The 26,185-nt window shown below is 33.9% G+C and overlaps 1 protein-coding gene across 1 annotated transcript; it reads left to right on the top strand.

Moving 5' to 3' along the window:
- Positions 1–2,858: 2,858 nt before the first annotated feature.
- On the top strand, positions 2,859–22,460 carry LOC129263856 (zinc finger protein 724-like). The gene is made up of 9 exons (XM_064100824.1): positions 2,859–2,946; positions 8,839–9,016; positions 12,104–12,226; positions 12,866–12,957; positions 13,606–13,921; positions 14,914–15,027; positions 15,475–15,740; positions 16,410–16,662; positions 17,715–22,460. The coding sequence occupies exons 2-9, from the start codon at positions 8,881–8,883 to the stop codon at positions 19,178–19,180; spliced, it is 2,766 nt and encodes a 921-aa protein (XP_063956894.1). The 5' UTR covers positions 2,859–2,946; positions 8,839–8,880; the 3' UTR covers positions 19,181–22,460.
- The last annotated feature ends 3,725 nt before the right edge of the window (positions 22,461–26,185 follow it).

Raw genomic sequence — 26,185 nt, 5'->3', positions numbered from 1 at the left:
ATTAGTACCTTAAAATTAGGGAAAATGGAATGATGATCATACATGTATTTTACATTTTACCAATATTTTTACCTTTCTAGAGGGAAATTACTCCGTTGCCATGGCAACGGCCGAAAATGGCATTTAAAAATTTACCTCCCATCTTTAAAATAAATCTTACGGCATATACTAATACTTGTGAAAGTTTCATGCTTTAGTCATAATTTGCACAATTGTTCGGCTTATCCGCTCTACTATTGTGCTTGCGTTCACGAGGATGATTTTGTTCAAAGGTCAGCCAAGGGTCAAAAGACGAATTATATGAGGCCATAGTGCACCATTTTCTCACAAATTTTGTTTTAACTTGCTCTCATTTCGTTATTTCTGCATCAATTGTGTTCATATTTGGTACAAATAATCTTTGGGTGATATCACATGTTAATCCTCAGAGGAGGATGAGATCAACTTAGGTCATCAAGGAGTCGAAACATCATACTGAAAAAAATCTGGCAAACCATCTTATTATACACGTAATTTCAATTTTCTTTTGAGGTTGAGTTCTTTTGCAGGAACGTACCTAAATATCCATTTCATCACATTTGAACATGTTTAAATGGGAAGCTCACGCTGAAAAAAGTTTAGTGTAAAAATCGCAGAAAAATGAAAAAAATGGGTAAAAGTTTGAGGAAAATCCATCCATTAATATAGTTAGTAGAAATTTCTTTATTTAATTAGTATTATTTTTGAGCAGCGTTCTCTGTAACGTGAATTAAAAAAATCAATGAAATTTCATTTTCTGTATAAATAGTGCACAATACTACTTGATTATAATTATGTACGACAAATATAAAATTATCCCGAGTGCTGGCTGAAATCAACCTGCACGCGAAGGATAATTAACCCCTCCAAAAAAGTTATATTTGACGTCATTCAAAAGATCATTTAATTCTCTTTAAAATGATACCATGCTTATACTATATGATCATGCCATCACGAAAAGAGCAGGATTCAAAAGTGTTGGATGACGGAGGTCTGAATTGAAAAGCCATTATTAAAGGCTCCCAACTCCCAATTTTACACAATGCATATTTGATATCATTCAAAAGATCATTTAATTCTTTTTAAAATGATACCATGTTTGCTCTGATCATGCCATCACGAAAAGAGCAGGATTCAAAAGTGCTGGATGAAATACAGAACATGATTCTTTTGTCTGTGTTAATAGAGATGAAAATCCATTCAAATCAAGCCCCTGCTTCTTCATTTTTTTACGTTTTGTTGTGGTTTATGTAGTGATGGTTATGTGAGATAACATGGTTTGAGTCGTCGTTTGTTTATGTGTTTGCTTGTGCAGAGGTGTTTGATTCCATGCTAATGTTGATGTTAAGGTGCATAAAAACAATTATTTTGACCGGCCTTGCCCCACATTTCAAGGCACTGCACCTCCATGTGAACCATAGGCTCCTAATCATATGATGTAGGGTATCATTTTAAAGAGAATTAAATGATCTATTTATTAATATTAATCACATATTGATATTTATTAAAACCGAGGAGGAATTATCGATAAAAGTCAGATTTCCAAACTTTTTTTGAGGAGTTTATTATATTTGGAGTTCATAATAGTCCAGTAATATTGTATGATAGAACGTTCACTATTAAATATAGTTAATTTTACAACTACTTAACTTTTTGTACGAGAGCAAATGGGAGGCTGAATTTCAAACATTCGTACCGTTGCTGCACACGTACCATCCAAAATGTACCGTCCATAATGTAGGCCTAAAGTTGCACAAGTCAGAAAAAAATGACATCACTGTAAAAGTTAAGATTAACTCATTATCCCGGGGGGGCCACTTCCATTCACGAGTGGATACCATGCGCGACCATAGGGTCTCGAAAAACACCCTAAACACGTAATTTCCATATTCTGAAAATGCACCCCTTAACAAGTATTGGCGTGTGAAACCCTACCCTTAACAAGTATTGGAAACAAAACGATACTCTTGGCAAATATTCCCTGAAATGAACCCCTAAACAAGTACAGGAATGTTTTATTGTTACGGGTCCTTCGGTCGTCGGCTTTACCTTATTTGGTTTAGTACGACCCCACCTTCTACACCTCGCGCAAATCGGACTCTAAACACGAAGTGTTGGGGCAAAATGGACATCCTTTATAAAACATTTTAATTTTGTTTTATCATTCCCGCAAATTCGACCCTAAACACGTAATTTTCCTAGCGAAATAGACACCCTTTTTTTATTATTTTTGTGTTTTTGACACCCTTATCACGTTACGTACGTAACGTGCCCTATCGTGAAAAGGACATCCTTTTTACGTGTTTTTTTGGTCGCGCATGGTATCCACTCGTCAATGTAAGTGGCCCCCCCGGGCTCATTATGTATGCGGCATATGCGCATGCGCTTACACCTGACCATCATGCATCGCCAATTAAATGAAAACATTTTTGTGCTTATGTTTACATACCGGTACTTAGACCAAAAGCTTCAGTCTCTGTATTTTGGTTGTTCCGCTGAACTGCGTTGGCTCACTCACTTTACAGTAAAATGTCAGAAATTGTTGAATAAATCCCCAGAAACGACGGTTATTCCTGTCTAACCGGTACTGTACATTTCTGTATGAATTTTTGTATTGTATTGGAATATTCAGTTATAATGTTTACTTTATATTTTTGTTATGATTCCTTTTTTTTATACATTCGCGTATTTCAGTCTTTGGGCTGCTTGAGATTTTCTTGTGCTTTCAGAGATTGTATTTTGACTTTATCGCATTCAAATCGCGGTACATAAAAAGTTTATTCTCGATCGATATCGACGACTCTCGATATAAATCGAAACGATATGCAAGGATATCGATATAGCGCTGAGGCGTAATGGCGGCAACTTCAAAAACTTCTTTCCAACACTTTTTTACATTCACTTGGAGTTGGATTACCGACTCTCACGGTAGGAAACTTACATTTATTACTGTATTATGATTATGTATTAAAAGTAATAATACAAGGCTACGAAGTTGAAAGTAGAAAGGTGTGAAATTTGGGGGTTGACGTTCTTTCTCTGAAACTGTTGTTGCTGTGCCTGTGTTGGCTTCGCCTGCGCTAATTTTCTTGGCCGCGGGAGGCGGCCCGCGCCCCGCAACTACCTCAGCCTCAGGCGATGTTCGTGCAGGCTCCACTTCACTACCGCTAGTACACTACGGCTCTTTTGACAGTAAGGACAAGTTTATAGGATTATTTGAAATGAGGATTTAGAGATAAATTGCAAACCCTTATTTGTGTTTGTGTTGAGATTGTCATTTCCCCATGCGTTTTCTATACCTATGCCGTAGGCCTAGTAGTACTAGGCCTATAGTCTATACCGGTACCTGGGATCTCACTTCTTGAACTTCTTGGGTTCACAACACACGACTTCTAGTTCTATGAGTATGACTATGGCTTGATTTTTCTGTGCGCGGCGGCATGTAATGAACCCTTGGCTTGGGTGAGCCTATGCCCTATGGGAAAATGAAATTTCTATTTTGCACAATTTTTTTCACTTTGTCGCAATTTTTCATTGTGATCTGGTTTCCAAATCTTTACAAAAATCATACCATCAGAAAGAGCATAAAAATTCCTTAATAAATAATAGACACTTCATGGACTACTGAGTGATCTACTCACTGATCTAGATCTAGACTAAGTCTAAGACTAAGTTAGATTATGCCTAGCCTAGATTAACTTTTAGACAGGTGTTAGAACTAATTAGATCTAAATGAATCTACTTTTGCTGTAGGCCTAGGCCTAGAAAAAAAAAAACCGGCACATTCTCCCCTTTATTGAAACAAGAATATATCTCCGTGAATATTTCAGACAATGAGTTGATTGAATTTGATTTTGAAGCACCATTATTAGAATCTATTTTTCTTATTTCACAAGTTTTTCAATGCCACCCAGGGCCAGGCCATGGTTTAAAATTTGTTGGGATTCTTTTAAGAGAAATTCAACCAAAAAAGTCACCGAACTCCCTTACTGCGGCAGCCCGAACACGTACTGTGTTCGGGCTGCGTTGTGATTCACCCCGGCTCACCAGATCAAACCAGATGAGCATCGGGAATCAATCAAAAATACATAAAATTGCACAAAACTGTTACAAAGGAATCAATACATACTTACAACTTAAGGCGCAATATGGGCGGCCCTCAAAACTTCGAAATAATTCCCCAAAACGAAGCAAAAACGTCGGAAAATTTTGCCGGTGTGCATTAAAAGTCGTTTGTACAGGAAGCAATGGAGGATCGATATAGCCTTTTGACGAGGCAACGAGATAAATTGATTTTTATCTTCGTGCTAGCAGAAAACAAAAACAAAAGAAAAATAATAGCCTAATCCTTATAAAAACAAAAAATAAAATAATAATCGATTATAATACGTTTATAATACGCTCTTCCTATTAATTTCACCCTGTTTATTACTGAGGATCCTATAGAAATATACTAGAAGTCTTTGACAAAAGGCTATCGTATGAGGCATGCGAGAAAGGGTAATATGAATATTCATAAGTCTAACTTAGTGGCGTAATTTCTTTTTCGATGGTTTGGCTGCGTGGCAGCCAGTGAATAAATCACTATTTTAACGGCCTTTTGTTTTTATTCGATTAGCTTCTTTTCATGTAATTTTTTTCTTCATTCTTTTCTCGTGTTCTAATATTATTTCTTAGTTCTCCCTCGTGATTTCTTTTCACTTTCTTTATTTTTTATCCCCTTTTCCGTTTTGTTTTTATTATTTTCATATTTTGTTCATCTACTTTTCGTTTCGTAGTTGATTTTCTTTTCCTTTCTTTACTGTTTCATTCTTTTCTTTTTGACTTTTGCTCTTTTTTCTTCGTTTCTTGTCTTTTCTTTTCTTTTCCCTTTCGTTTTCTTTTTTATTCTTTTTTTCTTTACTTTTCTACCTATTGTCTCTATATTTAAATTAGTTTCTTTATCATCTTTTTTTTTTCGAGAGAGATTATGCACGTGGTGTCGCACATTTTTTTTAATATGCATAATTGAAAACAATTGATACACCTTGTGAGTAAAAAGATAATTTGATAGCCTATTTTATGTGGTTTGTATTGACGCTTGAAATGATGAAGCCTATTCTTTGCAAGTAATTTATTTCCTTGTATTATATTAAGAAGTACTAGTAATTTAATATCATTTCATGTTTGTATTTGAGTATTATTCTATTGTTGTAAATTGTTGTACAAAATAATTATTCAGCCTTTGGCTGCGAGGCATGTTTTTAACAAACCATTATTGAATTGATTTTAGCCATATATATGGCTGCTATTTTTTCAAGCATTCAGCTTACGGTAGCTGGTCTCTGCATTTGAATTCATTTGTTATTGTTTACATGAATTATGTCTATATCTTCTTATAACCATAGGCGGCGGAAGTGGGGGCGGGGGGAGTATCCCCCCTAAATTTTAGGTGGGGTTACGAACCCCCCTAAATTTTTTGTTGATAACCTTTTTTTTTTGCTTCAATTTTTTTTGCTTGTCATTTTTTTTTGCTTTTCAAAAAATGTGGTGCCCCCTTAAATTGTTGGCTTCCACCGCCAACTACATTGTCACCGTTGTAATTTGATCATTATGTATGTTTGATTTTAAATAATTGTTATATATTTGCAATTTTGAATAAATGCAGAAATACCTGCTTTAAAAAGAAGGAGAAATGCTTGCATATATGACGTCACAAAAAAAAAAAAATAAAACTCTATTATTAGCCCGGGGGTGGTGGCTCAACTTACCCCGCCTTCCCCTATATATATATACATTTTTTTTTTTTACCACAACCGGCTGGATACGTCTTTCTCAGGCAACATCTTCCCACTAGCGTACCTATACTGCCCCCCCCCTTACGAGTCACACTCACAACCCATGCAAGGGACGTGTCCCTAGCTATGCCATCCCCCCCCCCCCCCCCCCCCCCCGATGAGTCACAACTGATCCCTGACAAGCCACCATAGTGGCCCCCTCCTTTGAAGTTGAATACCTTCTTTTTTCTTCTTTTTTTTTGCTTGTCAATTTTTTTCTGGTACGAAATCCTTTATTTTTTTTTGGCTTGCAATTTTTTGGCGGACGGTTTTGCCCCCCCTGTGGAAAATCCTAGGTACGCCACTGGCCATGACGTATTTTTCTTTACTTGGGCAAGTGTTGGTCCTGAAAAGGACCACCCAATCTCTTTAAAAAATAATAAAAAAAGACGTGTTGCATTTTGACCAAGAAAGATCAGTATGGAATCCAGTTGAGTACTATACCCAGTTGTTGTGTGTCCGGACAGGTTGTGTGTCCGGACGATCAATTTTAGAAAGTCATTTGGAAAAATTTACAAGCGAAGTTTCATCAATTTTTCGTACAAAATGTAAGGAAATATTATGGAGAACAAAATGGAAGATGATTACAACTATTGAATTCATATTTTTAGTGTAATCCAAAGACAAAAAAGAAGGCTTCAAAAATATAAAGTGTCCGGACACCCGATCCCCCATCCTAGATTAGGACACAAGTAATAATATTGTGACCATGCAGTAACAAACTCCAGTAGACTAATATTATATTAAGACCACTTTAATTTCGAGTTAGTAATTCAAGATCAGTTTGACAAGTGGAATTTCAACTTGTAACTTTTTAAATTGACTGGTCTAGCTTAGTTGATCCAGTCTAATTTCATATGGACAAATATACGCGCAGCACTGAACCAGTAAGACAAGTAACCAATGTTGCAATTTCCAGATCGAGTTACCAGTTGAAATTCTACTGGTCAGACTGGTCCAGTTTAAACTGGTTCTTTGTGATTTATTACTTTCTCCATTAGTTTGTGATGGAGGGCAAAGCACGTGCTCTTTCCGTAACCCGTTGGGAGAATCACGAGACTGTCATTTCCTCTCTGGGCCTCTTCCAGGGCCTGTTTTTGAGGCACCTTTAATTTTATTGCAAATTCTTCTTCAAGTTCCTCCATATTTGCAACGCGAACTACGTTTCTGACGTCAATGTCGACTCAATATTGACCTTGATTCTAACTTATTACATCTCTAATTTAAAAAAAAAAGTATTTTGTAAACGCAGTCATGTTTGTTCATAATATACAGATTGAGATAAATATAATTTTAATGAAATGAATTCGTCTTTAAATAATGTTTTTTTTTCTATGTTAAATGCAAGCAAGATTGATATCCATTACTGAAATACCTAAATCGCGATTTATTTGAAAAGCAAGTTCGTGATTCGACCGAAGTTTTCTTATCTCTTCTTGTAATGCATATTCATTAACCTTAACAGTGACGACATCTTATAAATATTCATGTTGCGCATGCGCATACATGTTTTTCATTTAATTCAACATGGCGATTCGTACGAAATCCGAAAATTGATCCTCTATTGTACGATTCCATCGAATTTTCGTAATTTTAAGGAGAACGTATCTTGAACTCAGTTTGTTTAGGTAAGGTCAGTCCTAACTGTCGTATTTTTGGTTTCGTTTTATCATCCATGTTTTTGTAATCTAGCGATTAATCTAGTGCATCAGTGCACTCCGGTGAGAACGAGTGGGAGCGTTCAGGACCTCGACACTGTCTAAAGACGTCGTGTCGAGGTTCCCGGGGCAACGAACTCCCTAATGTTAGATCTAACGTAAGAGAGGATCTGGCCTAACTGTACGGTGTTACTTTAGTGTTACTATTATACTAATACTATGTTAGCCTTACGTTAGGCCTAAGTCTTAGTTAGAGTCTAGTCTCTAGACTTCTAGATCTAGTAAACGGAGTAGTGTGCAGCACCCCCCCCCCCCCCGTGTGCGGCCTGTGGTGAATAAAAACCCAATAACTAGCCAATAGTTTTGCAAACCTTAGCCTATGCCTTAACCCTAGTTAGAGGAGTCTAACTGGTGTTACTGTTACTTATATCTAGGCCCTAACGTTAGTTAGATCTAGAATCTAGACTGTTCAAAAAATATTTTTAGATCTAGGCCCTATATGACTATGATAATGAGTAGGCCTATATCCCTTCAGAAATTAACTTAGTTGGACTTGGATCTAGAGTCTGGATCTAGTCTCTAGAGTCTACTCGGTGAATGCAGAAGTCCAGTACTAAAAAGTCTACGGTTTCGCTCGACATTTAGAAATCGGTACCATGCATTATAATAATATCTAGGCCTAGGCTTTGGTCAGATCAGACTTCCCTGGTCAGATGGTATGCTAGTCAAGGACGGAAAATGGCAGTTTCTTAACTTCTAATCTGAGTTAAGAAATAGGTCTAGATACTAACTAGTAGATCTATATAGACTATACTATACGTTTACTTAGGTCTAAAAGTTAGATCTAACTTCGATCCTAGATCTTACTTTTTTTAAAGCTATTTACAGAAGCTTTATGTGTTCAATTTTATAGCAACGGATCTAATATGATTTTTATTTATGAGAAAGAAGTCAATGGTTCATATTTTGCTGTAGAAATTATTATCTAGATCTAGACCACTAGATTTTAGGACTACAGAAAAAGTTGCATGGGGGTGGCTGCTCACAGGAGCAGATTTAGAATCTAGGTCTAGATATTTGACCAGCTTAGATCTACATGTAACTTAGACTAGACCCTTGAGAATCTAAGTTCTAAACCCTATTTAGACCTAGATCTATTTCTGTTATTGTCTTTTTCTTGAATCTTCAATCAATCAGGCTGTAAATCTGTAATACATGTACCTACTCCTCTAGATCTAGTATCCCTATCAGTGTACCTATAAATACAGTACCGGTAGTCAAAATCTTCATCATCAATTTGTATCTGTGCCCTAAAATGGCTAGATCTATCTTTTTTTTATCCACAGGAAATCTTTGGGCTTGATATTGATCTAGACCATTCAGTCATCATGCCTCTCCCAGCAACGGATGATTACTCGGCTGTTCAGGCTTTCTTCACAGCCAAAGAATGGGCAGAGACCAGTGACTATGAGAAGCTTCGTCTCAAGAACATCAAAGAGAACTACGAGATGATGATTGAAGTTGGTATGTACATGTTGTAGGCCAGGGCCCCGTCTTACAAAGAGTTGCGATTCATCCAATCAATCGTAACTCTATGGAAGTCCATCAGTGTCATAATTTTTTCTACAGGAAATTTGCAAAATGTCCTTTGTAAACAAAGTTGAATGCACCAAATTGTCAAGAAAACAATATTTTGATGAGTATACTTCATAATGTACAATAGATAACGTTTTTAACAAACATACATTTTAGATGTGGATGTTGCTGGCTTTCCATAGTTGAGGTTGAATTGATCAGATCAATCGTAACTCTTAAGACGGGGGCCAAGCGTTCCCAAAGCAGAATTATTTCCTTTGAAATTCAGTCAAAATTTCCCAGAACTTTGGAAATGGGGATAGTGATGAACTAATGAAAGAGAATTAATTGTTCCTGTTAATCTTCAGCCACGATGACGTTACTTTCAACAAAGACATTTTTTTTGTATTTCACATTTTCTAGAGTGTAATTCAAAATATCACTTATTTGGGGTTCATTGGTTTATTATTCGGTTTATTTCCAATTCGTCTTATGCCAATTCGTCCAATTGCCAACTCGTCTTCTACCATTTGGTCTATCAGTTCGTCTACTCACCACATGGTCTACTTTCATTTACGGTAGTCTAATGCAATTCCGTCTAATATCCAGTTGGTCCAATAGCCATTTAGTCCATATACCATTTAGTCTAATTAAACTAAAGTGTTGTGAAAATGAATGAAAGGAAAGCGGGTATTACCAACTGGTTATTAGACGAAATATGGTTATCTATAGACGAAATGGTGATTAGACGAAGTGATGATTGGACCAAATGGTTATTGGACAAAATGGTTGCTAGACGAAATTTTGATGGATGAAAGGGCATTTGACTAAGAAGGCAGACCATGCGATGACTGGACGAGTTGGCAGTGGACGAATTGGCAATTTACTTATGATTCATACTCGCAAAATGCAAAAAGAAGCTCATTAAAGAAAAAAATCATTTGAAATAGATCATGGCCCTCCCCATTTAAAAAATCTTAGATTCATCTGCTTCAAACGTAGTTTCAACTGTTTATATTTTTAATCATGAGCTCAGGGAAGCTGATTAAAAAATTTTGCAGTGTGTTCATATCTTCTCTGGATTTGCGCATTTGTCAATTTCTCTTCTTTGAAATTTGAAAGATTTTGAAAAAATACTTTGTCAGATTTTGCTTTGATTAGAATGCCTGTTAGAATTTCTATATGAATGAAAAACTTAGATGAAATTTAAGATAAGTTTAAGAGTTTTGCAATACTTTTCTATCTAGATCTACTGTGGATCTGTATAACTGTCAGTATTGGGCTACATTATCTTCTCTGATATAAAAGCTAGATTATTTATAGGCCTTGAGGCATTAAAAAAGTATTCTGACCAGAGGAATAAACAAAATTCAAGAGTTCTTGAACTACATTAGAACACGATTGACTGCAAAGTAGTTTTTTATTCTTATGCCAAATATGGATCTACATGTACATGTAAACCTTACAAAGAAAAGATGTCATGATTTAATATTATTAAATAGATTTTGAAGCTAGATTAACAGAGAAGGGACGATTTTTTTCCCAAAGGAATCCCAAGTTTAAAAAGAAATAGTAGTTCTCAATCTACTGCAGATCACAGTTGACTTCATGTAAAAATACAAATTTGATTCTTATGGATCCAAAATATTTGAAGAAAAAATTGTGATTTATTGAAAAAAATTCATTGATTTTGAAGCTTTATTTATCATTATAGAGTAAAGTAATTTGGTTTCTTTCTTTTTTTTTTACAAAAGGAATCCTTAACAAATTTCAGTCGTTCTTGATCTACTGCAGATCGCAGTGGACAGCGAATGTAGATTTTGTTCTAGAAAATTGATCTAAAAGTTCTGTATTAAAAAGTGTGGAAAATATTTGAATAGAAGTGCAATATTGCTTGACATGCCTAGGGAATTATAAGAGTGAACTGTGTGCAGTGTAAGCCTTAGACATGGTGAAATCAAACTTTCTGGATATCTTTTGAAAACTTATAGAAAATTATGTATTGGTGTTTGTAGTATATGGCTAAGTACATACGGTACGTGTACATCGACATTTGATTTTCACAGTAACTTCTAGTAATAATTATAAAAGTGCTTACTATCAGTCTGTTTCAGACCTAAGTAATGGTAAATTTTACAGTATTTCCATATCTAAGCTAGATCTCAACCTGCAAAAACAGCTTGCTTTGTTTTTTTTATTGGGGTGGTCAAAAATATGTTTTGTTATTGCAGATCTACATTAAAATATATAAGGTTTCATAGTCATTATCTACCTTGTAAAACTTGTTCTGGACCATAAACACAAGAAATCTTTAAAACAATAAATAACAGAATGGTTCAACTATGCAAGAATGAAATCTATATTTGTCATAGACAACTGAATTCTCTCCGTTATTTTAGTGTAGTGAACTGTGAAGCAAAAGCGAGTCTAGTGAGACAACCAGTGAAACAGAGACTGAGGCTTTCATTCGATAGCTCAAATGATTTAGATAATGTTAAACCATATTTTGAAACTAAATAAAAGAATAAGTAGGGACCATGTCATGTGACATATTAAGACGTGCCATTACTGGTTGTTGTTGTTGTTGTGAACTTCTACTAGCCTAGTACCCTCACATGAGATAATGTTAAAATTGATGGTTTAATATTAGTTGAAAATTTACAAGCAGGTTGTGTAACATTCAGGCGCCTTTTTTTCTCACCACGTATCAATACACAAAGCTTTTTTTATATTAAAAAAAATTAAAATTTGTGTACCGGTAATTAGTAGACAGTTAAATTTGACTGATTCAATGTCGCATATCATTTTATAATCAGGATTTGTATTTTCAATTTGTATTGTATACTAGTATATGCTTGTTTTTTGCTTTGTCTTATGTCATACAGGGCCCCCAAGTACATCAGTATGAATACGGATGGGGTTACCCTGTAGAAATGATACGAAATAAATAAATTCCATCTAATTTTGGTGGTATTTTTATGCAAGAGTATATGTTTGATTAATTAGACTAAGATATGACTTATTATTTCAATGCAGGATTACAGGTTGGTCCTCCGGAGTTCATGCGACCTCGGCGAGGAAGAAAGAAACAGATTGTTGAGGAGAGTGACAGTGAGGATGAGGAATGGAAACCTAAGAGAGCTAAAAAGAAATCAAGAGGTAAGGACCAGGATTAATTAGAAGCACCATGGTGTAGCGGTTCTGTAATCAGAGGGTCGTGTGTTCGAATCCCACCATGGCCTAGTGTCCTTTGGCAAGACGTCAATCCGCGATTTGCCACTCTCCACCCAGGTGTTAAATGGGTACCCGGTAGGATGGGAAAGCCTATGTAGTATGCCTAGCAATTGAGTCTTGGAACTCTTGTTGGAATGCTCCCCAGGGAGTGGAGAAGGTGCATACATTGTATGCGGAAGTGCAATGATCCGATGACCGGGGAAATAATATATCTGTAAAGTGCTTAGAGACGTCATTCTGATGTGTTAAGTGCTATATAAATGCGGAATATTATTATTATTGTTGGATGGGGTATTCTGTAAGATCACCAACCTTCCTGCTCATCAGACCCCATCCCCCTGTTTTTGCTTTAGTTTTTTAATTGCTCAAGGCTCAATCCCTGTTGATTTTAGAGCATTACAATTGTTCATGTGAACTAGAAAAAAGGGCATTTGTTTGACATGTTTTATACATGTCAAAGGTAGGTAAGAAGTATGGGTAATTTTCTAATGCCCAACAATAAATGATGATCATTATATTATAAGATGGTGGTGCGATCTTATTATTATGCATACATTCCCACAGGATCTTTTCATGCACCGTTCAAGGTTCAGCAGAAGGTAACCAAACCAGTTCATACAAAGAAGAAAAAATCATCTCAAGAGTGTACAAAACCAGTGAGTTCTAACAAAAAAAAACAAATAAAACAACATCAAAACACAAAATAAGTATGTAAGATAAAAGCAAAATACAAGTAAAGCAATATATCAATTTTGAAAAAGAAAAATGGGATGCTGCATGCTTTCAAAGTTACGAAAACCAATTCTCTCAAAGTGTCCTGCTTAATCAGTGAAACAAATATAAGCCCAAACAAAAGCACTATTTGATTGCTTTAATTGCACAACTTTATGCAATAGTACGCTACCTCTTCCATTAGATGTTAGATGTGTATATTTGAAGAATAATGCAATCATTATCTGCACATCATCTGTTTTGTGTGCCTTAGAGTACTGTTAAAGTGAGAAGCTGTTGGTCTAACTAAAGTTAAAAACAAATATCATGTTTTGGTTGTGGAGGTTTTTTTTTTGGAAAATGTTGATCAATATTTTATTGTTAAACATTGCCACAAACAAAAGTTAATATTTTTGGACATTCAATTTCTAGCACATTATTTGTGTTGTGTGCTTTAGAGTGAGTGATAGATTAAATGAATCTTAGCTTTTTGTTGTGGCTTCCTTTTCTCTGGATCTTTTCTGTTCAATATGTAATTGTGAAGTATTTTCAAACAAATGCTAAAACTGTTTGACATTGGATTGCTGTTCTAGCACACTGTAACGTCAGGTACCGTGTATGATGATGATGGCAATCCCTTGGATGATTCCAATCACATCGGGGGAGAGCGGATCATCGATCTTCTTGAGTGGAAGGACTATGATGAAGCTACCCAGGCACAAACCAATCCAGCATCATCAGGTGATCAGGGGGATCAGTCAGGTGATCTCAACACTCAGTCATGTGATCACAAGACTGAGCAAACCTTGACAGAAGCATCTCCAGGAAGGGAGCGGACTTCCAAGCAATCCCAATCATTCTGCATGAAAGTTGGAGGGAAAGCAGGTGGAAAGGCCAAGTCTCTCTCAGGTGAAATTAACATAGTCTAAATATGTCGATGGAATATCTCATAAGTACTTCATTTAATGTTTTTATCTAATACAGTAATTTTCTGCCATTTTCTAAGATCTCAGCTAGGTAGGAATCCTGACAATAAGTTTTCTTCAATGAATGTATTTTCATTGTAAAATGAAAGCTGGCCCTTTATACCCTCTGGAAAAAGTGCTTTATAAATATTAGTAGTAGAAGTAGTAGTAGTAGTAGTAGTAGTAGTAGTAGAAGTAGTAGTAATAGTAGTAGTAGTAGCAGCAGCAGTTGTAGTAGTGTAATATTATTATTATTGTTGTTATTGTTATTATTATCATCATTACTCTGAATAAAATTGTGACCCAAACCAGCGCAAAACCTTGATGTCAAAAATTGAGGTACCCCATTCTGTAAAGAGATTAATCTGGTTGCTTGAATATCACCACCAGGGCGCAATTACACAAAGGTTAGAAATTAATTGCTAAATAAAAGGACAAATCAAGATCCTCGTTGCATGTGCATTTTGCTAAGTAGACTTACCATGAACCAATCAGATTGTTCTCTGAAATTAGCGATCAATCGCTAACCTTTGTGTGAGTGGACTCAGCTTTTAATTTCTCTCACTTAATTCCCACATCACATGTGACTGACATTTTTGCCTATCAAGTAGCTGAATGTACATTCAAATACTAATAGTTTATCTTTTCAAAATGCAATCAATTATTGAAAAGACAAAGTTTCAGGAAACCTTCCAGATTTGTCAGTCTAAGATTTGAAAGTTAGATTCTGATTATCAGATAAAATGTAACTTTTGTGTTTGAGGTACCGCATCTAATTATAATTTTACTTCATCAAGAGGAAGATAGATTTTTTTGAAGGCAACTTTCTATTTTAATTAAAGCCTGTGAAACTATTTGATGAAAACTTTTATAGCAAATCATTAACTTTATATGAGATAAGAACATCCATATCAATTTTTTGCTCTTTGGTTTCAGAAAGGAGAAGAGCAAAATTTCAACCATCGCCTAGACAATCTAGGTATCCTCGAAGATCCGTGACCAGGAAGTGCTACAAAGAAGACGATGTTCCTGATGATGATCATTACATCTGTAAGTAAACATATAATGGAGATATATTACCATAATTGATTACACCCCTATTTTCCTACAAATTAAGTACAAATCTACATGGGCTATCACTAGTATATCAATGACTCTGAATAGAGTGATAATTCTGTACCGTTTGTTTTGATGTTCTCACTTGTGAAACTCTTTGTTTTTGTACAGCATATATTGCTCTGATTTTAACAGAGAGAGAGGAAGAAGAAGTAAAGGAAGATTGGGTCATGACAATAAAGAAAAGAATACAAGCAAGAGAAGAAGATTTAGAATAAGAATGAGGAAGGACGATACTAAAAAGAAATCAGAGAAGATAATGACAAGGAGAAGGGAAAGCATTGTTTTAGTAAATAGTAGGATAAGAAGTGAAAGAGACACGTGCAGTAGTAGATATTATTTGCAATGTTATCATTCAATACCTAACATAATCTCTTTTAGATTGTGAGGACTGTCATGAGGTCTTTGAGGGTGAGTGTTCCAAACATCCCCTCACCATCATCAAGGACAACCCCATCCCTAAAGGCTGTAAGGACAGAGCAATGAAGACTCTACCAGATGGTCTACTGGTCAAGCAGTCATCGATACCGGGGGCTGGTCAGGGAGTCTTTGCGACCAAGTTCATTCCTAAAGGATATCGGTTTGGCCCTTATGAAGGTGACATTGTGGACCTAGAAACAGGATATGATAGCGGTTATGCCTGGGAGGTACGATTGATTTTATCTTTGATCTTTTTCTCTGTCAAGAAACATGCCTGAGGCAATACTTGACATGAAGCTATTAGAAATTGTTCTAGATTTTATTGGTCTTAAATCAAATTCCTGATTCTAAACTTCTAGGTCCCATAAAATAACAAGTCTTCAGCCAATCACATTTTATTTCAGTAGCTTCATAACTGTTATTGCAAGTTTTTGTTTTATGAAATAAGTTTTTTATCATAACTAGTTTTATGTAATAGGCCCCAGGTCAAACAGTCCAGATTCTAAACACTGATGTTACTTAAACAGTGGTAGTTTTGAAGTCATTGTTTCCCTTTGTTCTCATTAAAAAAATCACTCATACGCATGGTTCATTTTTAGTTTCAGAGTTTTTCAATCAGCTGCTCCCAGAAGGCAATGATCCCTTTAATAAGATAGCTAAATGTGACCTTAATTTTCCCCACATAACATTTTTATTTATCACAAAACCATGAATAAAAATTGATGACTCTCCTAAGCTTTCCTGTTCTTATATGAATTTCAAGATACAGTTTAAATGCCAGTATGACTACCTATCGATTGCAAATCAATTTTCATTCCCAACTTCTTGTTCAAGCTCTATTTCAGTTGCTATGGTAGTTTCAATTACAATGTCTATTTCAATTTTCTACTTTGTAGATCTGTACAGAAAGCAAAGCCCACCACTATGTTGACAGTAACAGTGAGCTGACAGGAAACTGGATGAGATACATCAACTGTGCACGTAATGAGGGTGAACAGAACCTTGTAGCATTTCAGTATCTTGGTGAGATCTACTATCGTACCTTCAAACCGATCTGTCCAGGAAGGGAGCTACTGGTCTACTATGGAGAGCAGTACGCTAAGGATCTCGGTATCACATCACAGCTCAATAAACTCAGTGTAGAAACAGGTATTTGATTCACAAATATTTGCCATACAGCAGGAATGCACCTCTCAAAATTTATATTTGGAAGATTCTTCCTTTCCTCCTCGTTCTTTTTCTTTATCCTTTCCATGTCTTTTTTATTGATTGTCTTAAAATTAGATTGAACTGGAATCTTCCCTACAATGTACATAAAGATATGTCCTAAATAGAAGTATGTGTTTGATGTGTAAGTCCTATTTAAGAAAAAAAAATGAGTCTACATCTTATGAAGATCATGACTGAAATCAATAGATTGACTTTTGAAAAAAATACATGAAAGTCAAATAATTTAATCTATTCATTTTGGTATATTTAGTTAATTGAAAGGACTAAAATCTCATTTCAGCAATATTCATTCAGTGTGGCCTCTTTTACGGATATAAACTGTTGTCTTTGCGGGCCTGAGGTATTTGTCGATATACTAGTCTTTGATATCTACAAGCAATGCTAGGTTATTCAAAATTGATACCATAATAATTTTACAGGTTTCCCAGCCCATCATGGAAATCAGGGAAAACTATTATACTCTTTTCAAGTCCTGGAAAATCAGGGAATTTTATTTTAAAAATACCTCAAATCAGGGAAAACTGCCTCAAATGAGGGATAAAATCAGGGAATTTTGATTGGCCCCAAAGTCAAAAGCATGGTAGTCAAACTCTGTCATATTTTTTGCATATCAAAACATCAACCATTGAATGACTGGTTATGGTATGGTTGTTTTTAGTGTTTTTTTTTTACAATAATTCACTGCAACAACTTAGAAAACCATGCAAAAGTGGGAATGGGTTTAAATAATTTTCAGGGAATTTCTAAACTTCATCAGGAAAAAAAATCAGGGAATTTTGTTTTCTTGATAAGCTGGGAACCCTGATTTTAGGAGATACATGTTCATATCATATAGTTATAAAACTTGAATAATTACAGGCATTTGGGGGGGGGAGAATTATCAGAATAGAGGCTTTGAAAAAAAGTGAAATTTATGTAATTGTTTCATTGACTTTGTCTATACCGCCCCCCATTGTCCCTCATTATTTTAGATTCTGGAGTCTATAGATGTGAGTACTGTGGATCACTCTATGCTATCCCTTTGGTCCTGGCAAGGCATCTCAAGTACAAACATGGTCATCGTGGTGTCATCCCCCCAGCAGACGCACCAAAGGAAGACATTCTACAGTTCATCAAAGGAGAAATACAAAAACCTGCTCTCAGTAGAGTGATGAAGATCAACACTAGCACTGGTATAAGAAATTATGGTAGCAATGCTGTGTCAAACTATAAGATCAGAAATTATTGTAAAGCTGAGATGAAACGCTTTGATAAAAATATACTACCGCATGAAATCCTAGCAGGTAAAATTGAAAATATCAAAACAAATAGGAATGCTGATATTTTTGATAAACAATGTAATGAATTTCAAGATAATATCTCAGAAGGTAAAGAAAATCATGTTGGTGAAATATTGTGTACTAATGAAGACAATCCCACAAAACATAAACAAAGTCATACAGGTGAGAAGCCCTATGTATGTGATCAATGTTTTAAAGCATTTAATCTAGAAGGTAATCTCACAAAACATAAACGAATCCATGCAGGTGAGAAGCCCTTTGAATGTGATCAATGTGGTAAAGCATTTAATCGTGAAGATCCTCTCACAAAACATAAACGAGTCCATACAAGCGAGAAGCCTTATGTATGCGATCAATGTGGGAAGGCATTTAATCAATCTAATGATCTCACAAAACATAAACGAATCCATACAAGCGAGAAGCCTTATGTATGCGATCAATGTGGGAAGGCATTTAATCAATCTAATGATCTCACAAAACATAAACGAATCCATACAGGTGAGAAGCCCTATGTATGTGATCAATGTGGTAAGGCATTTAATCTAGAACGTAATCTCACAAAACATAAACGAATCCATACAAGCGAGAAGCCTTATGTATGCGATCAATGTGGTAAGGCATTTAATCAAGAACAGAATCTCACAAAACATAAACGTATCCATACAGGTGAGAAGTCCTATGCATGTGATCAATGTGGTAAGGCATTTAATCAAATACAGAATCTCACAATACATAAACGAATCCATACAGGTGAGAAGCCCTATGTATGTGATCAATGTGGTAAGGCATTTAATCATGAATCTAATCTCACAAAACATAAACGAATCCATACAGGTGAGAAGCCCTATGTATGTGATCAGTGTGGTAAGGCATTTAATCAATCTAATGATCTCACAAAACATAAACGAATCCATACAGGTGAGAAGCCCTATGTATGTGATCAGTGTGGTAAGGCATTTAATCGTGAAGATCATCTCACAAAACATAAACGAATCCATACAGGTGAGAAGCCCTATGTATGCGATCAATGTGGTAAGGCATTTAGCGATGGAAGTCATTACAGTAGACATAAGCGAACTTGTCTCGGTGCAAACACACAGTGCAATAAGAAAAATGTGCAGACACAAAACAACATCATACAAACCAATGAAATATAATCCATATGTATTATGCAGTTTTCAAGACATGAACTTTCTTAGGTCATTATCAAATTTATTTAATTGGAATATGAATTACATGATATTTCAAATGCATAAATAGATTTTTTTTAGTGAATGATTTCATTCTAGTATGGAAAAGCTTTCAAGTTTGTCTGAATTGCAAACAATCGAAATGAAATCCATTTAAATGATCATTTCTCTATCTGCCTTTTCCCTTAATTAGTTTATAACATTGCTTGTCTATATATCACAAAAATACTCATTTATACCTTTTATTGTTATTTTTTTCAACCGAAAGATCTCTATTAACACTATAATTTGTGGCTCCATATATATGTAATATGTAGAAAATCACATACATGTAGATACAGGTGCATTGAATTCCACCAGTGTAAATTCTGAGGTACTTTGGAATGTTGTTTATCTTCAAAGAACAAAAGAAATGTACATTGGTCAGGTATATTTCAGTTGAAATTTACTACCTGTTGTAGATTACATGTGCATGCAAGTATGAGATGTAAGTTTGGATTGGAATTTATTTCTATTTAGATACACACCAATCTCCTACAGATTGTTTGTGAGAACGTATGTCTACTTGAGCATCGTAAGAAACTTGCAATCACTTGTAAGTCGATTTTTTTTTGTTGAAAAAAATCAATTGTAAGTCCTGAAATTAATTGCTTTGCCCCTAATTGCTGGTCTACTATTCGAAACAAGAAGTTCAAATTGATTTGCGATAGTTGAACTTGATCACTTTCAAACTTAATTGCAACATATTGATTGCAAATATTTTCTTGCAACATCCTAAATGATTGAAATTTCATTTGGCCTAATATTTAAACATTTGTTGAAAATGAAAGATTCTTTATTCAAAATATCACTATGAATTTCTGATTTACTAATCTTAAGCTTATTAAAAGTTTATTTATAAAAGAAATGAAAAAAATCGTCTTCCCAAATAGAATTTTGTTACATACAATATACAAATTTTGATATATGAACCATTATCAAATAAATCTGAAAATTCAATTGAAATACAGTTGGATAAGAACTATTTGTGAATATGTTTCAAAATGTGGTACAAGTTGAATGCATGTGTTGTCAGACATACACAAAATAAGGTTGTTGAATAATTTTACTTAATTTGGTGTTCTTAACCTAAGTCATAGTTATACATGAATTCAAATTTACATTGTAGATTAAATAAATCAAATAGTAATTTAAAATTGTAAACTGCAATCACAATAAATCTTTAAAAGAAGGTTTTGATTAGATTCATCCTGCTTAAAATGTTAAACGTATAATCTATTGTCCTCGTTACTTATCTTTAAAACATTCTTAAATAACACACAGTTTTAAAAAAATAAATGAAGCTTCACACAGGGCCTCTATATCTTGAAAAGTTTTTTAATATAAAATTAGAATATAAAAAGACTATCTCATTAGAAGGATATGAGAAAAAAGTAGAGATGATAGAAATTTTATTCATAGCCATTAAAACAAAATATTTGCACTTGGATTAAAACAACTGGTAAAGGATTAATAATGTGAACTATACTACTACACTATACTACATTTCAATCTTAAAAGGTTAGTATTCATTCGTAATGAAATAGGTTATTTTTAATTTCCAGTGATCACTCAAGCATGAAAGGATGAATAATTTGTAGCTTTCTAATGTCCAATTACTAGATTTATAAGTACTCAAATTTTCTTGATAAAAAATAAAAATTCTGAAATTTGGTGTTAATTTGGCAAGTTTGAATCATAACAGCTGAAAAAATACTCCACTATCAAATTGGTAATGACTACAGTTTTGTATTATATTGGAATAATATATGATGCTGGGATATGAAATTCTTTAACCCTTTGCAAAAGTTTTAGACAGGCTTTAACTTGTCATGAGAACTGTACATGCATTTCAAGTGTTCGTATGACTATTTCATCAGTTCATTTTGAATTGATGTAAGGGGATTTACCTATATCAATTGAAGTGCATGTAAACATACATTCATGCTTATTTGAAAGAAATTTATGATAGATTAATATTTGTTTGAGATTAAAAAGAGAGTTTTAACCAGAATTTCAAACTGATGTACATTACGCTTTTGTTGCATTTGTATAAAAAAAAAAAAAAAATTGGCAAGCCAACATTATAACGAGTAAATGGAAAGCAATATTAAGACTATGAGTAATTGTGTGTTTAGTTCTGCCAAGTGTTGATTCATGTGTATATTTATGTTAAGAATCTGTGGCAAGTCACAAAAGTGTTAATGTTAACTAAAAACAAACCAAAAACAAAAAAAATAAATGTTAGCTCTGTACATGACTGATTGGTGTTACTATTTTGCTTTCCAAAAAGGCTCATTGTACATACACATATTTTAAAAGTTGTCATTGACATGTAAAACATTTATTAATTTAGAATTTTGATGGAATCAAAAGACTACACTACAATTTTGTTTTATATTAGAATAATAGATGATACTGGGATATGTTTAATTTACAGAATTTACCCCTTTACAAAAGCATAATACCGGTTTGAAAATTGTCATGGAAACTGTTCATGTATTCGTATAAAAAATATTTCATAAGTTCATTACAAATTGATGTGGCGGGATTCATATCAGTTGAAGTGAATGTAACATACATTCAAGCTTATTAGAGAAAAACTATCATAGATTGATATTTGTTTGAGACATTGAAAAAAAAAACTTGAAACCAGATTTGAATTGATGCGTCATGCACTCTTTAATTGCATTAAAAGAAAAAAAATGGAAATCAATATAACAAAAATGGAAAGCACTAGTAAGACTGCAAGTAAATGGGTGTTTAGTACTGCCAAGTGCTGATTCATGTGTATATATCTTTGTAAAACTTAAGAAAAGTTTCAAAAATGTTTGTAGTGTAAATAGTGCATTTATGATATGAATGAGTCTTAATCTCTTGAAATTAGCCTCAATTTATCACTAAAGCCTGATGACAATTCATAATTTATGTAATTATATTTATCACTTTCATTGTTAAATAAATAATACATTCAAAAATGTTAGCTTTGTACATAACTGATTGGTAATCTGAAAATATAATTGTTACTATTTTGCTCTCGAGTTGAACTCATTACATATGTGTATTTTGAATGTTGTTATCGACAGTGACTGTAAGCTTGTAATTTATTTGGAATGTTGATCGAATCAAATGTAAATTAAACTTAAATATATTTATTCACAATTGTTACATTTTAAACTATTTCAATAGAACTTAATGTTCCATTCATGATGGCTTGTTTTTTCAAATTTTGAATTAAATTTGGAGGTTTGTTCTACACTTGTTGAAAAATATTGAATTCATGTGATTTTATTTGACGTGAATTTCATTAATTATTATCATCCAATGAGAAAATATTGTATGTTGTTGAATATTTGAAATTTTTGTATGTTATTGATGAGAAATTTGAGTGTATTTTTAACATAACAAGGTAAATGTGAATGGTGGTGTTTGAATACATATGCACCTGCAACATTTGCTCCGGTCTTAAAGGGATGGTCCGGGCTGAAATTATTTATATCTAAATAAATAGAGTAGAATTCACTGAGCAAAATGCCGAAAAATTCATCAAAATCGGATAACAAATAACAAAGTTATTGAATTTTAAAGTTTAGCAATATTTTGTGAAAACAGTTGTCATGAATATTCATTAGGTGGGCTGATGATGTCACATCTCCACTTGTTCTTTTGTATGTTATTATATGAAATTATGTTTATTCAAATTTTTTCCTCCGAGAACTAGAAAAATTGGATTGGCAACTGATTTAGTGCATTAGATATTTATTGTTGCAACTTATTTCATTATAAGGGAGACATATTATTCATACAAGTATGAAATAATGAAAAAATTATGATTTTATGTAATAACATAAGAAAACGGAAAGTGGAGATGTGACATCATCAGCCCACCTATTGAATATTCATGATGACTGTTTTCACAAAATATTGCTAAACTTTAAACTTCAATAACTTTATTATTTGTTATCCGATTTTGATGAAATTTTCGGCATATTGCTCAGTGAATTCTACTCTTTGTATTAAGATATAAATATTTTCAGCCCGGACCATCCCTTTAATATCTCAGAGGACATAGGGTTAGAGTTAGCATTGTAACGGGGTTTTTTTTTTGTTCGGAATAATGTAAAGGGCTTATTTAGTTTTGGATAATAGGTTTGAGTTCGGCTAAATTTACAGATTGTCCATCGGAGCAATTGTCGCAGGAGAAAATGAGATGGAATCGAAAGAAGAGACGAATAATTTTAGAAAGGTGGGGAAAATAGAGGGAGAGAATAAAACGGAGAATGCACTGCAAAAACTCTAGTGTTGATTTAACACCAGTCCGGAATATAGATATTTGCACCATTTGGTCTAACACCAGACAGGTGTTTATACAACACCAATTAGTATCAAAACAGTATCGGTTTGTTTCCAAACTGGTGTTGTTTCAATACTTCTCTGGTGTGGACATTATAGATTCCGGGCTGGTGTTAAATCGGTGCCGGGTAAAAATGGCAGAGGTAAAAATGGCAGAGGTAATAATGGCAGAGGTAAAAATGGCAAAGGTAACAATGGCAGAGGTAAAAATGGCAGAGGTAAAAATGGCAGAGGTAAAAATGGCAAAGGTAAAAATGGCAAAGGTAAAAATGGCAGAGGTAAAAATGGCAGAGGTAAAAATGGCAGAGGTAAAAATGGCAAAGGTAAAAATGGCACAGGAAAAAATGGCACAGGTAATAATGGCAAAGGTAAAAATGATAGAGGTATAAATGGTCAGTTTTAAACCCCCATGCCAAAAAACCCAAAAGCCCCTCCATGTACAGTAGATTAAATATGAAAGGTTCTGAGAAGAAATTTGGAATTATATGTTTGACTAATGGAAAGGGTAACATTTTCAAATGATGCTGTAGATCTTCTGCACCAAATTGATAACACTTGAGTTGGTATTTCTTATTTTTTCCTGGACTTACATGCACGGTCTTCTCATGTCAAATCGCTCTTCTAATATTCAAATTTGAAGCACACTTTGGATCCCAAGTATTATACTTCATTCATTACAGGGGAAATTCACACTGACATAAAGATTATTGTAGAAATAGCAGAAAATAATTAAAATGATACCGGTGGGGGTTTTAGGGAATCCATCAAAGATTTAAAAAGCTGTTAGAATTTTACATTTTAACGGTGACGTCATTTGCGAGCAGTTTTTCCCGCATATGGTGTAATAAAAAAATATCAATGAAATGTCAATTTTTTAAAAAAAATGAAAATGGCTTTTATTGTAACATACAAATCATTTTACATCCGCACCTGAAAGATTTTTTTTAGCAATCATAAACCACTGATTAAAATATCGAAAAGTATACATTTTGGTGCATTAAATACGGGGCAGCTGCTAGTGTATGACGTCACAGATCATAAAAACTCAAACTTCTAATAACTATCTTAATCTTTGATGGGCTTGCCGCAAACTTTCACCAATATATTTTTCTGCTAATTTTACAGTAAACCATTTGTCAGGGTGAATTTCCCCTTCAAAACAGGTCGATTTTTCCCAAAGTAATGTAATTCAGAACTTAATATGTAAATGTGTTTATTAATTTCTCTTTGTATATATGTTTAATCGTTTTATGATTTCTGTATACAGTGTATACTGAATCATATATTTTTGTTATTATTTATTTATTTTTATTTTTATTTGTTTATTTTTTATTCATTATATATATATATATATATATATATATATATATACATATTGTTTATTTCTTTATTTTATCTTATTTTTTATTCATAAAATTTACTTATAAAAGGGGGCCTTCACCCTACAAGCTCTGCTTTTTAGTTGGTCTCCTTCCCTTTCGATTTCATGGTATTATTGTATTATAAAAAATGATATAAATGTTATATTTTGTAAATATGTGTATTGAACTATCATTGTAAATGTAAAAAGATTGAAAGAGAAAATAAATGAATTGAATTGAAATTGAATTGAATAGAATGGTACCTAAGAAACACCTAAAAATTCAAATCCCTGATTCGCTACACATTTCAAAATTAATGCGGTAACCGTTACCATAGAAACTAGGTAAGGAACCTGACATCCACTTGGACTAGGTGCAATGAGGTATTGCTCTGAAAAACTGAACACTAGTTGCTATTATATCATTTACATTAAACTATATACGTATCATATCAATATCTATTCGGATCCATTATGATGTTGAAATATGAAAAATTGCTTTTATTGCAGAACGTTTTGTTATTTTTCTGTTATCCAAGTTATGCCAGTGGTTCAAAGAAATCCCGAACTTGTCTATTTCAGTGTGTTAATGGTAGCGCACATTGGTCTTTACATTAAAATTTGTTTGTTATGTATGGGATGAAGGGCAGTTTATAATCACTCGCGTCGCGTTCTGGTTCGTAATCACTCGCGTTTTGAATTTTTGGCGATTTTTTTTATTTCGGTGCGATTTTTTTTTAACGGTGTCTTCAATGGGACAGACATGCAGGGAAATTTGAGTTTCGTTTTAAGCCGGCAATTAAAGAATAGAAAACAAGCTTGATCCGCCCCAGACAGCTGGCAGCAGTCTGTTTCGAGGAGTTTTTTTCAAACATTTTTAATTTTTTTTTAAATTTCTCTGTATTTGGTGAGTGGAGCCAACGGCTTATTATATTCACTCGCGTTCGTAATCACTCGCGTCGGGTTGGTAATCACACGCGTTTTTTATTTTTGGCGATTTTTTTTTTTTTCGGTGCGATTTTTTTTCTAACGGTGTCTTCAATGGGACAAACGTACTGGAAAAATAAAATGAAATTGAAATTCGAGTTTCGTTTTATTTTAAGCTGGTAAGTGCCTTAAATAAAACGTTCTCGACCACTGTTTTAAGATAACAAGCAAATTTTGACTACTGTTTTAACATAATCACATTCCACATCTTAAATCTTAGAGCCATAGGCGGC

This window comes from Lytechinus pictus, chromosome 6 (genome assembly GCF_037042905.1).
Source record: "Lytechinus pictus isolate F3 Inbred chromosome 6, Lp3.0, whole genome shotgun sequence".
Classification (NCBI taxonomy): Eukaryota; Metazoa; Echinodermata; class Echinoidea; order Temnopleuroida; family Toxopneustidae; genus Lytechinus; species Lytechinus pictus.
Note: the sequence above shows the minus strand (reverse complement) of the source record. Positions and strands in the feature narration are given on the sequence as shown.

Bases quoted from the DNA above. Each gene is read 5' to 3' on its own strand.
- LOC129263856 (XM_064100824.1), top strand. From the start codon at position 8,881: ATGCCTCTCCCAGCAACGGATGATTACTCGGCTGTTCAGGCTTTCTTC. The intron at 12,227-12,865 runs GTAAGGACCAGG...ACATTCCCACAG, and splicing joins AGCTAAAAAGAAATCAAGAG to GATCTTTTCATGCACCGTTC. The intron at 13,922-14,913 runs GTGAAATTAACA...CTTTGGTTTCAG, and splicing joins AAAGGCCAAGTCTCTCTCAG to AAAGGAGAAGAGCAAAATTT.